This window comes from Cynoglossus semilaevis, chromosome Z, assembly GCF_000523025.1.
Source record: "Cynoglossus semilaevis isolate Cse_v1.0 chromosome Z, Cse_v1.0, whole genome shotgun sequence".
In the NCBI taxonomy this organism is placed as follows: domain Eukaryota; kingdom Metazoa; phylum Chordata; class Actinopteri; order Pleuronectiformes; family Cynoglossidae; genus Cynoglossus; species Cynoglossus semilaevis.
Window position 1 is genome coordinate 4,493,482 of NC_024328.1, and position 13,487 is coordinate 4,506,968.

The 13,487-nt window shown below is 39.0% G+C and overlaps 1 protein-coding gene across 1 annotated transcript; it reads left to right on the forward strand.

Moving 5' to 3' along the window:
* The first annotated feature begins 9,668 nt into the window (after window positions 1-9,668).
* On the forward strand, window positions 9,669-13,334 carry coq2 (coenzyme Q2 4-hydroxybenzoate polyprenyltransferase). Its single transcript, XM_008335849.3, has 7 exons — window positions 9,669-10,391; window positions 10,617-10,783; window positions 11,222-11,343; window positions 11,431-11,516; window positions 11,904-12,037; window positions 12,299-12,487; window positions 12,555-13,334. The coding sequence occupies exons 1-7, from the start codon at window positions 10,148-10,150 to the stop codon at window positions 12,690-12,692; spliced, it is 1,080 nt and encodes a 359-aa protein (XP_008334071.1). The 5' UTR covers window positions 9,669-10,147; the 3' UTR covers window positions 12,693-13,334.
* The last annotated feature ends 153 nt before the right edge of the window (window positions 13,335-13,487 follow it).

Consider the following 13,487-nt stretch of genomic DNA (forward strand, 5'->3'; position numbering starts at 1 on the left):
AAAAAAAGGCCCAGAGGCCCACACCAAAAATATTAAAACCAATATTTTCATGGATATGGAAGCCTAACAAGGTAACCAAGAGATGAGAAACAAATTGGATGATAGCTAATTGTTTTTAGTGTATTTTACAGCTGATTTAAGACACAGGTCAAAACCGACCCGTTAACATAAGAGATGGTAACAGAAAGCGAACACAAGAGGAAACATGAACATGTTATTTTATGAGAACCCTTTATTTCAAAAAAACAAACAAATACATAGTAAAACTTTGAGGTTATTGTTGTTTTAGCATCGATGTTTCACAGTGTCGATTTTCCGCTCTTGAAAAGTAACGTGTCATAAAATCTTTAATCACACATCTGTTAAAATACCGTTTAAAAAATGTCATCAATGTTTTAAAAAAAAAATTCACATGTAAAAAGATGATAACAATAGCATCAATAGCAAGTTAAAATTCAGATTCCGTGTCTCATTGCGTGACGTTTCAGTTCCCAGCTGCTCGGCAGTTTTCGGCCACACAGAGTACATACGTACCATCTGTCATCAGTGACAGACGGTACAATTCCAGAGGCTGTGGAGGCGTCAGTGGATAAACCTGGAAAGCAGACACACAGGGAATGACATTAATGACCAATATTAATTTCTCGTAAAAATCAGTTCACAAATCAAAATGCAAGCACCTGGTCCTTTTTTAAACTTTGCTCTATGGTCATGAGGATTCACACACTCGCTTTAAAACTCAGCCCCGTGAGACTCCCTGCCCTCACCTCTCTCCTCCTGGTCCTCGTCTTTCCTGTTTATCAATCCATCTTTTCCCTTTCCCCCATTGTTTTCTTCTTTAAAGCTCCTTATAGAAACCTGTGTGTCTTTCAGGAACTCGTTCTCCAGCACTGGCATGTCGGCATACAGGTCTGCTGTCTCCTCACTGTTGAGTTGACAATCCTCTTCTTGTCCAAGGTCACTGTCATGCCTTAAACGTCTTTTCATTCTGACACTGTTTGGTGGCAGACAGTTGAACATTTTCTGACTATCACTGTTAAAAACAATAGAAGTGTCATCTTCACTGCAGATGATTTGCTCAATCTTAATTGTTCTGTCCTGGTCTGCTTTCATTGCACAGTTTTCGTGACTTGCTCCTTCGTCAGTGGCATCAAGTTCAAATCTTTTTATATGTAACTCGTTACTTTCTGCCGCGTGCTCTGTCTGTTTACAAAACATACTACCAGCCCCATGGTGTGTTCCGTTCTCTGAATGGATATCTGCACTTCTGCTTTTCTTAGCAATTGGATTGTACACGGCATCTTCTTTCAGGTCAAACAATGCTGGCTCCTCTTCCTGCAGCCTTTCATGGCCTGGTTTATCCAGGATCACCTGACCAACCAGTTCATGGTTTCTCAAAACCTGCAGATAAACACCAAAGGTCCAAAAGACATTTAAAACAACACAGAAGTCTAAAAACCACTTCAAACCATGAGCTACTATTTTTAAAGAGCTAAATTGATCTTTGGTAACTTTTGTCACCTTGATGAACAAGGCTTCCTTTTATTAAGTCACTTAGCTTAACCTCAAAATAGGGAAACTTGGATGGTTGTCTAAATTAGGTGCCTGATTTCTTCCTAATACCAGATGTTCTTCACTTTTGTCCTCACCTGGTGTTTCTGGCTCAGGTGCTCCTCCAGCTGGCTGAGCAGAGCACTGTCAAAGAAGCACAGACGACACCTGTAGGGTTTAACCTCGTGGTGTTTCTTCACATGAACCTGCAGGCTGTCACTGGTGCCACAACTAAATGTGCACTTGTGACATTGGAAGACAACGCCTTCAAGGTAACGTGACAGCTTTGAGCGACGAACCTCAATAGGAACAACACGCTCCTCTGAATAAAAAAAGAAAGAGTACAAGAACAGGATTAACATATAAATCAGATGGCTCACAAATTTGGCGTTGCTAACCACTATCTGTATCTAGGTGTCTCACCACGGTGCAATACGATGTGGTCAATCATGTGGTTTTTATTGTTACTCTCATAGAGACAGAAAGGACAACAAAGATCTTTCTTTCGAATGGCTTTTGACACCGTGGTCCTGTGAACATTCTCCAGGTGCAGGTCAAATCTTTTTCTGAGAAGACATTGAACAAAATTCACAAGATCAAAGTTGTATTTTTTCATAAGGTCAAAGTTGTACGTACCAGATGTATTTAAGAATTACTTAGACTTAAAGACTGTTATTGCATAAAGCAATTTGCTTATTGTGCATAATGCATATTTATGCATATGCAGCTTACCTCAGACCCGTGATGAAGTCGCAGTCCTTACAACGATATATTTTTTTGCCATGACGGCTTAGGTAATGGCGCCTCACACTGGACAAATGACCCGTGGTAAAGTTGCAGAACTCACAGAAGAGTGTACAGCTGTTGGTGTGGATGCTTTGGGAAGCCTGGCTTCTCTGTAACATTGAGCTAAAGTAATTGAGTTGCCGCTGAACATCAGCCGGCTCCATATACACAGACTCTGTCAAACAACAAAGCAGAAAACACTCCGTTAGTTTGGAAAACAATGTAAAAACTGTGACATAGACTGTGTTTTATGAAACAAAAACCTACTGTTGACTTTAACTTCTTCCACAGTTTCAGGCTCAATGTCATGTTCCACTGAAAGATCAGGATCCTGGTTGGCTGTCTCCTCATTCTTATCACGGTTTAAAGCCATGGAAGCTTCTAAAATGACATCTGAGTATCCACCAGCAGCATTAGCAGTATGTTCATTAAATTAAATATGTTTAAGACATTCACATAGACACAACTCTTTCTTCATGTGTGTTTTTCTTTAATTCCAGTGAGTAAATCAGCATTGTGTTCAACTAAAAGGGCCCAGTTTTTACAAAGAGTACATTGTGAGTAAATTACACCTAAATCATTTTATCTGTTGACGTACACCTTAAGCGATTTTTCTACTCTACAAATATGTGCCAAAGCTCCACAAAAGGGTTGGAAACACTGCATCTTTTGATTTGGGTTTTTTTTATGCAGAGTCTGACTAAAATACAATTATCGTTTGAATACGTATCATCAATTACCTCGATGTTTTTTCATGAAGTGACACCTCAATAGACTCATAGCTGTTGTCCTAAACGAGCAGATGCTGCAGAGAAACGGACGCAGCGTCCCAGGTTTGTGGATGAGGTATTCATTTATACTGCAATATAAAAACAAGAAGAAAAAAAGGAAAGGTTCAGGTTTTTTGAAGCCTCGTTTACCAGCAGCTCAATTGTCTCTGTCAACTTCACCAACAGATTTGAGAAAAATCTTGTCTAGAAGCAGGATGAAACAAAGAATGTTTTAAAAGGTATTTTCAACCATTTTCAACTCCATGTCATTAGCTAACTCATTCTCATTAAATGGTTAAATGTGTTTGCAGTCATTGTTCCTACCTGTGATTCAGGGCCAATGTAGACGCGTTGTCCAGTTTCTTGATGGCAGCTAAAGCAGCATGGCTGCGCTCATGTGACCGCAAACCTTTCAGGGACATGAATGTGCGTTGGCAATGTTTGCATGAATGTTTATCACCAAATACTATCAGCTCAGGCTCCAGCTCCGGCGGTTCCAACAGCAGTGGATCAGAAGGCAGCAATAGTGCCTGATTAGGTGGACGCCGTGTTGGACTTGTTTGCAAAGTGATGTAATTTGTTGGCACCACAGGTTCACAAACAGATGAGTCTTTTTCTGAATGGACCTAAACATCAAAAGTGTTTTGTAAGTGTTCACAGTTGACAAACATGACCATGACAATCAGTTAGTATGCTAGAGATTTTGCGTTTACACTTGGGCTGTTGGAATAAATAGATTTCTACAAGCCACAGTTCAGATGCACAATAATGACTGTAATCCACCGATCCACAATGTTTTGCATATGTTTCTTGACAACTGTCTAAATTAATAAATCCTGCTGTTATTTGTCCTTCTGTTCCAGCAATATACAGAAAAATGTTTGCTATATTTATATGTAGTTTCTCGTAATTAATCATGAGAAATTAAGATAATGGTTAATCCTGATTCATTCACAACTAGCCTGTGATTATACAGAATAATAATTTTAATGATTGACAGCTTTAGGTTATATCACAGCTGTGAACGGTTCCCCACTTATTTAAACAACATCTAACTAAGCAGTTAAGCAGCAAAGGGAACGGATATTAGAAAGTATCCATTTGTTGATTAACGGTAGTCAAGAAGTGATTTGATTTAAATGTATTTAGTATTGCAAAACATCAGTTTTTTTCCCTCTGCGACCTTATAGCAGAGGGACCAACAGACAGCCCACATGAACCAATGGTGCTACAGGCCACTATATCTGTGAGGAGATATACATGAAGCTCTGATATCATACCACTGTCTATCCATACAAATAACATGATGTGCACAATGAACTCACCTCACTGCATGTGACCTGTGGTAATGATGTTCTATCAACTGCTGGCATTGTCTTCATTTTCCAGGCTCTGTGACGATCCAGGTGTAAACTCAAATTCTTGATTCCATTGATACGTTTTTTGCAATGTCCACAATTGTACACACCAGTGTTTCTGTCGGTCATGTGTGACACTATCCTGAAGTCTGTTTCCCTGTTGCTCTTGTGAAATGTGCTGTAGTGATTGATGAGAAAGAGGGGCAAGGTGAATGCTATGTTTGGACACAGCTTACATTTAAAGGCCCCATCTTCATCTCCTAAATCTTGGAAGTTCCTTTGTCGTACGTTGTACTTGTCCATTAGCTTGTATGCACTGGCTGTGTTCAGCTTGTGTACTTTTCTATAGTGATGCTGCAGGTTTTGCCGCTGAAGTCCTTTATAGGTGCACAGGCGACACTTAAAGTGCCGTTCCTTCACGGGGCCTGCTCCCAAAGCAACTGGATGATTCCTAAGGTGTTCTTCCACAACGTTGGACTTAGAAGCGCAGCCTTGACCTAAATCTTGGGCATCAGCAATATTTGAAATGTTATCTTGGTGCGAAGAATGATCATTTTGGTGATGCTTTTTCAGATGGAGGTGTGACTTGAAAATCAGTGGACATATGTAACACATGTAGCCCTGTCCAGTAGAACGACTCACATTTTGACATTTAAACATGCTACTCCTGAGGACATGCTGAGTGCTCAGCTTGTCAGCTCGGACGACAAGTTTTGGGTGCTTCATCTGGCAGTGAGTTAAAGTACCGTGACAACTAGTGTTTATGTATGGACAGCGTGGACACATAAAAACCAAGGGTTTGCAGTCATCTGCCATTGCAGACAGAGAATATGGTTCTGCTAGTTGCTGAAATGAAGGTCTATCAGAGGAATTTGGTGCTGACTCTGTGTCCTGCTGGTACATAGTTTGGAAGTATTTGACAAAGGCTTCCTGTCCATGTGACGTGGAGTAATGGCTTCCCAACTTCTTCTTTTCGCTATAGGAAAAGGCACAGAGGGCACACTGGTACAAGCACTCCTCTTTATGTTCAATCTGCAGGTGATTGCTTAATGCAAACTTGGTGTTAAAGGTAACGTTACAGTGTTTACACCTGTATTTTTCATACTTTTTCCTACATAGAAGTGAAGCTTTAGACAAAGAGCTGAGGTTGACTTTTTTTCCAGACAGAACTTTCTGCAACCCCTTGCGCTTCGAGCACTCAAATGTGCTGTGTCTAATCATCCTCTCCTGTGACACAAAGATCCGAGGGCACTGTTTACACATGTAGCCTCTTAATGGTTTTCCATCACCTTCCCAGCCGCGAACGTGCACTTCATTTAAATAAACATTTTCACACCAGGACTCAGAGTCTGGATGTTTCATTTGACAGTGGGTCAAAATACCCTGGGAAGTGGCGTTGACATAGGTGCAGTGCGAACAGACATAGACCTTAATTTGGGTTAGAACTGCTATTTCCTGGTGTAGCAAACCACAATGAGTGTTAAGGCCTCGTTGACTTGCGAACTTTGCAGGACAATACAGACACTTCACATTCTTCATTCCTTCTTCAGAAGATTCTGATGGACTTCCAAACTCAATTGGCACCTGGTAGGACTCAAAACCAAGCTCTGTCGTGTCTTGGTGGTCATTTGCAATGTGCAGGTTTGTGACAGATTCCTTGCTAGGGGAGACATTTGGGACTGGGTTTTCAGGGGTTTTGGGACGAACAGTGCAGAAGTGATGTGTGATACTTGACAAAGAGTCACCATTAAATGAACAATATCTGCATGAATACTTCCCGGCTTCGGGGGAGAGATTCCCGAGGTTGGCAGTCTTGTAGTCGTCAGCAACAGTTACATTCTTTGTTCGTTTCTTCTCACTTTTATTAGGTAACAGTTCTCGCCCAATATATAACTTGGTGGTAACAAACTGGAGTGTCATTGCCGCTTTAGGATGCTGCTTTTTGAAGTGTTCAAGGACCACTTCTGCTCTTGTGTGTGAGAACCCACATTTGTTGCAGTAATAACCTGGTTCCAACAATCCTTTTCTGAAACATAAACCAAGCAGTTCAATGTTAGGGCGGTTAGAGTGGTGATCTGTCCACATGTGCTTCCTTAGGTTGGGCAATCCTTGAAACTTTAGCTTGCATCGGTAGCACTCAAAGGTTTTTGCTTGCTCCACAGCAGTTAGCTTCGATGGCAAGTCCTGTTGAAACAATTTGTGTTTCTTCACCTGTTTTCTTTGTTTCTTCTCAACTGCATAATTTTTCTGTTTAGTCGGTGGCTGTTGGATAATACTGGCGGTGTATTCAATGACTTGGTTGGTATTTGCCAAATGATTTGGGTGTCTTGAATAGTAGTGTCTAAGAACATTTGACATAGATATTGATCTAAAGTTACAGATGTGGCAGAAGAGTTTAGTTTCATCTCCTAAATTTATCAGAGGAGGTGGAAGATAGGATGGTAAAGGTGAATCTTTGGTTAGAGATTTTAATTTTTTGATTTCATCACGAATCTCAACTGTATATGCAATGATGCACTCACGTCTGCTGGTCTTTACCTTGTGGGCAACAGACTGATGGTTTATTACCCCCTTAAGTGATACATTAGCAAAGTTGCACTTCTGGCAGTAAAACAGGTTTTCAGGACAGTCATACAGACTAAATGCTTCTTCATTTTTAGAAATTGCAGTCGGATTTGTCTGACATTCTTCTATATTAGAATGTGCCAATGCTCCAGCCTCAGGTTCCTTCTTCTGAATTTTTGTGTTGTACCACACAACTTCCTCCGCAGTAGTGAGTCCCAGCATAGTGTGTTCTGTATTATAATGAGTCACAACATTCGTGACATTGGCACTGGAGTAAGGGCAAACCTGGCATGAAAATATTTCAACAGGGGAATTAGGGACAGAGTCATTTGTTATTTCCGCCAGTTCGTGTTCACTGTTGTTCGTTTCTTTTTCTCTCTTATCCTCTAATCGAAGTTCCTTACTCGTGGAAGATCCTGGTCTCTTGCAAGCAACCAATGTGCCTTTCAGTTTCATCAAAGACATCAAAACCCTCTGACGTGTCTGCGAGGAGGTGTCTTTTCTTCCAGTGGACAAATCACAGCCACTCTTCCTAGGTGTCAGGTTTTCTGTTACCTTTACAAGCGATTCAGACACATCCTTTGGTGTGTCTGGTTTGGCTGTTGCAGGTGATATTTGTGATGCAGTTGCAGCTAATCCAGACTGTTTCAATTTGTTAATAGTGATGGCTTCATCTGGATGTTTTTTCTGATAATGAACGTGCAGAGCAACAGCAGATTTATGGCTAAATGAGCACTTGGTGCAGTGATAAGAAAAAGTGTGAGCTTTCTTATCGGTAGGGGCCGGATGCAAAGATGTATCTAGAAATTCATTGGACTGAGTTGTTGGTTTTTTTGGTGACATCTCTTGAGGCATTTTAATGCTTTGCTTGTTTTCCTCTGCTTTTACCTGTAATGGTACTGAATATCTGAAAAAAAATCAGGGGATTATCCAGGTTATATTCTGGATGATTCTCTGGTCTTTCAAGATAGAACATTCATCGGTTACAAGTGTACAAACAAAACATTTATAAAATATTGGCTGCAACTTCTTTTAATGCTATTTACATCAGTAGTGTTTCTGATATGGTTCTCAGATTTAACTGGTCTTAGGTCTTTCATTAAAAGGTTACTGTACAATTGAGAGCTGTAAGAAGACTCATCAGTGATGTCAATCATGGACTTTGCAGTAACTTTTAACACACCACTGCTGTTGAGACTGCAGTTGGATTTTTGCAAGATTAGGGTTTCTATGGCCATTTCTGAACACTGACCAGAAGTCATTGATGACTTTTCATCTGGCAATGGGGAAATTAATTTGGTGATCGTTTGTACTGGCACCATGTACTTCTTTGAGTCCATTTGTTTAGCTTCAGAATCGATTTGGTCAGTCGTCTTTGGATGTCTTTTAACATTAATGTCTCCGATTACTGTATGTTCTGCAGGCTGATCTGAGAAACGAGTGTCTTTGTTGAGTGTCTGTTGCGAATGAGCAACACTGTTGCGGTGGTTACAAACGTTAAGGCTAGGTCGTTTAGCATCAAGGTGACTGTACATCATGTAGCCAGAGGAGAAATAAGGGCCAAATCTAATAAATAAATGTGGTGTGAGAAGTTATCAAACACACAACAAAGCAAATGTGATATTTAAGCGATAACAAGGTCTTCTCTGTACTGTTACAGTCCAATCTTAAAGAGGGAAACAACACATGTTTTGAACAATTATAATCACAGAAACTTTACATAGACTCAACATGAACAGATCAACATCCAAAGACATTGACCTGGATCTCGTTATAAATTTTCTCTAGGCCTGCAGGTCCTCACTAATCAGAAACAGTGAACAGTCTGACCTTGTTATTATTTAGAGAGAAATAACACAACGTACCTGTATCTCCACGTATCTCGCGGTCTGTTCCAGAAAACAGCTGTAAATATATAAAACAAAAGCATTAAGAGTGTTTCTATCGTAATATTTGTGTTTTTTTAAATATACAACCAATGGTAAAAAGCAGATTTAACATAGATGTAAATTACAACTACGAACAATAAATTACACACCGGCTGAATAAATCAAAGTAAACTTAACCAAGAAGACTAGGAATGATTCTACCAAAAAGCGTAAAGAGTAAAACTTTTATTTACACGTTATTAAGTTTACGTTTTAAAAATATATGCCCTCAGCAACGCGTAACAAACATTTTCCTTATAGTCCAAAAGAAAAGCACTAAATACCGACACAAAACACACACAAGCATGCGTAGAAAAAGAGACACGTCCACATGAAAGTCACTCACTTCATCAAAATGTTCTACTAAACGGATCTTCATACGGCAGAGCCTGGTTCCTGAGCAGATTAAACGGCTTTTTCCGTCAATGGCGCCACTAACTACAAGACATGGCACGACTCCGCCATTTTTCCCGCGACTGCGACTCCATCTACTTCCTGTGCAGAAGGCTTCCGTTTTTATTACGTTTTTTTACGTCAGTTTTAATATATGCTAATTATTTCTTAAATAAATATTTGATCCGACACAAAGGTTATTTATATATTTATTAAATGTACAAGTATGTGGTCAATAATACTAAAATAAAATAACTAAAGATGTCAAAGAAAATAAAATTCAGAATCTCGAAACTGTTTCCTCCGGAACCCTTTTCGGGCGGACAATAACAGGAAACCAGGCGCCATGCTGTACGTTCCATTTAGCTCAAAACTTAGATTAATATAGAATATCTTATGTCAGATGGGATGAACTAAGGTTTTCAGTGTTCCATTAAACAGTTTGTTTGTACAATAATTTTAAACGAAGGTTTCGGGAAGCTTGGGAGCTACAACTTTTCTCGTAAGCTGACTCATTGACTCCGTGGAAATCACAATGGGAAGCCTAAACTGACTCACGTCGAATAATGATTATATACTATAACTAAAGTTTCTTACAATCGGGTAGGGATCAGTTATTTTACATTTGTTCTCTAACTTTATTAAACTTAACGTGTTACTATATGAACTTTTATATTACCCGACTTACTGATAAATATCTAGCTGCATTTGTCTAATCGCTGTGTTGTTGTGGACTAAAATTAGCCAAATCCACTATTTCGACATACCTCTGAACCCTTCGACCCCAGGTAATTCCATGATGTTAGTACTAAGACTGACCACGATCACCCTGCGTAGGATCCAACATGGTTTATTTTGCTCATCTCTTCGCTGTCTGACCCAGCGTATTGGTCAGAGTGACACAAAAAGGCCAAGTAACCCACACTTAAGTTATGCTCCAGTCAGAAGGTCGTTCGGGTTGTCAGCAGCTGATGTTGTAAATTTCGCTCCTGGGAAAGTTCGTCCGTATCTAAGATTGATGCGACTGGACAAACCTATAGGTTTGTATTTCTATTATGCACTGTATAATGATGCCAGTAAGAATGGATGCATTTGTATATACCGTGTTCGTTCCTCCTTTGTTCTTATTTTGCTAATTAAACTATTTTTTTAAATTTTAAGAGATTTGTTTTTATTCCTGTCATATTGAGCAGATAAAGGCATTCAATTACAATCTTGCTGCTTAGTCTTGACCCTCTGCTGTACCTGTTTTTTTGGCATGACAGGAACATGGTTGCTCTACCTTCCTTGTACATGGAGCATTGCTCTGGCCTCTAATCCTGGCTGTCTTCCTGACATTGGAATGTTGGCTCTGTTTGGAGCAGGTGCTGTTCTGATGAGAGGAGCTGGCTGCACCATCAATGACATGTGGGACAAAGACTTTGACAAACAGGTAATTAAACATGAATTGTCAAGTCTACTGGGTTTTGTAAGAAAGTAATCTGTTTTGTGCATTTCCACTAATGCTTTGTGTATACATTTTCATAGTAGAAACTTTACACTTGCAAACAAACATCAAATATTGTCCTTAATTGAAAATTTGTCAGATTTTATTGATGTTAACGTTTGTGTTAACTATTATGTAACCTATTTTAAGGAATCCCTTTTTCACCTTTTTAAGTTCTCAAATTTACCAGCATGTATACCAGTGTTCAAAGACTGTTATACAGTATATTTCATCACAAGGTGTTGCTTTTTAATATTTGTCTTTAAAGTGTTCTGACTTAAGCTCAATAGGAAAATCAGTTTTCAACACATTGGTATTGTTTGAGATCACACAGTTCAAAGGCACACTGACAATGACAGTGATGATGTTGATTATCATGTGCAGGTTTCCAGGACGGTGACTCGTCCCATCGCTTCTGGAGAAATTTCTCAGATGCAGGCTCTCTTCTTTCTGGCAGGGCAACTTTCTCTCTCACTAGGGATTCTGCTCTGTTTGAACTATTACAGGTAGTAGTGTGTATGTTTAATGACACTTTTAACTAGTTCTGGTAATTTGTGGTCGGGTCACTTCTTGTTGTCTATGTGTTCTCTTAGCATCACTCTGGGTGCAGCTTCTCTGTCTCTGGTGGTGACATATCCGCTCATGAAGAGAATCACATACTGGCCGCAGTTTGTTCTAGGTACTGATATTAGCATATTATGTAATACCTGTAAGAAGAATTGATATCAGTTTTTTCTTCCGATAATGAAAACCCGATAACACAATCCCTGGGTTTCTGCAAATGATGTGTGCCCTAAAAATAGTTTTGTGGATAAACAGCTGTATATTAAAGTCACTAGATGGCAGCATTGCAGCTCATTTAATTAATCTCGTACTCATACAGTGCTTTGTACAGATATTACAAAGCCTATATTGAAGTTGTGTTTGGACAATATCAGCATATTGGTTATTGGCAAAAAGTGAATATCAGACATCCCTAGATGATAATATTATATCAAATAATACAAACAATGACATATTTTTATGCCCTTGTTTTTTCTGTTAACTTTGACTTCCTCCTGTCCAGGGCTCACTTTCAACTGGGGAGCGCTGTTGGGCTACTCCGCTGTGATGGGATCCTGTGATTGGACTGTTTGTCTCCCGCTGTATTTCTCAGGAGTCATGTGGACTTTAATATATGACACAATTTATGCTCATCAGGTGGAGTGAAGCATGCTTTGCTTCCATTCTTTTTCTTAGAAAAGCAAAAGAAACCTAGTTTATTTTCTCACATTCTTTACTACCATTGCTTAGTGTTCTTTTTTTTCTCCTTCCCTTTTTCTACTTTCCTTGAATCTCTCCTTGTTATGTCTTTTTCCCCAGTTTCCTACTTCCTATCCTGTATTGTTTTTATCTCCAACTTTTTATGCAACTCAACAATTATTATTTACCTTTTGATTTCCTGTACTCGCTCTTACCCAGGACAAAGATGACGACATCAGGGTCGGAGTTAAATCCACAGCATTAAAGTTCCAAGAACACACCAAAGAATGGCTTAGTGTCTTTGCAGCTTTGATGATGTCTGGACTGGTTGTGACAGGAGTCAACGCTGAGCAGACTCTGCCCTACTACTCTGCTTTGTGTGCAATGGGGCTTCATTTATTGCACCAGGTGAGTGCATTGTAAACACATCAATACTAATGTCATTCTTTTTTTTGCTGACACATTTCCTTCTCAGATCTACAATGTGAACATCAATGACGCAGGTGACTGCTGGAAGAATTTTGCCTCCAACAGAAACCTTGGTCTTCTGCTGTTTTTTGGAATAATTGCTGGGAATCTATGGAAAGAGAGAGAAGACGTTGCTACAAAATGACAAACACATGATTGGTGTTTCTTTTGTTATGCCTGTGAACTTTACTTTTGGTTTTATGATAAAAAAATAATTTATTACAAAATCAGAGAATAAATAAAATCTATATACCTCAGAAATCAACTGAACGTCATTTTCTCCATTAATTATTAGTCTTTCATTTGAAACCACTAAATAAATGTGTCAAGAGATCTGTATTAAAAATAGACGGGGCGCTTACATAGTTACGATATCAACTCTCTAGGTTTAAAGTGTGATTGATGGACCATTTTCTTTGTCTTTGACTAATTCTTGAACTTTTTATTGTTGTATATACTGATGATGCATATACTGTATATATACATATAAAATTCTTATACTTTTATATCCAGTAAAAGCCTTGAATCATTCACACAGTTAGAGGTGGATATTTTGAGCAATGGATATCAGAGTTGGAGCTGAGAGGGAAGAGGAAGACCACAGAGAAGTTAAATTTAAGATTTGAAAAAGGGCCATGCAGGGGATATGGTGAGAAGTCTTTGTCTGTCAATTGATAATTGTGTGTAGTTGTTATGTTAATGACAAATGAAAGATTTTAGCTCATATTTCAAGTTCACTTGAATAACAAAATATTTTTAATTATAAATAAATAAAAGACAAAAAAAATGATGGAACTGTGGCTTCTGTGATCCTTTCCTGTTGCAACCAAAAATGTGTATGATAAACAGTCTATCGGTTTACTAAAGCAATTCATGCCACAGGAATATTCTCCCTGGCCACTCCATAATGTCTCTCTGGACCAAACTTTGTTCTGAACTA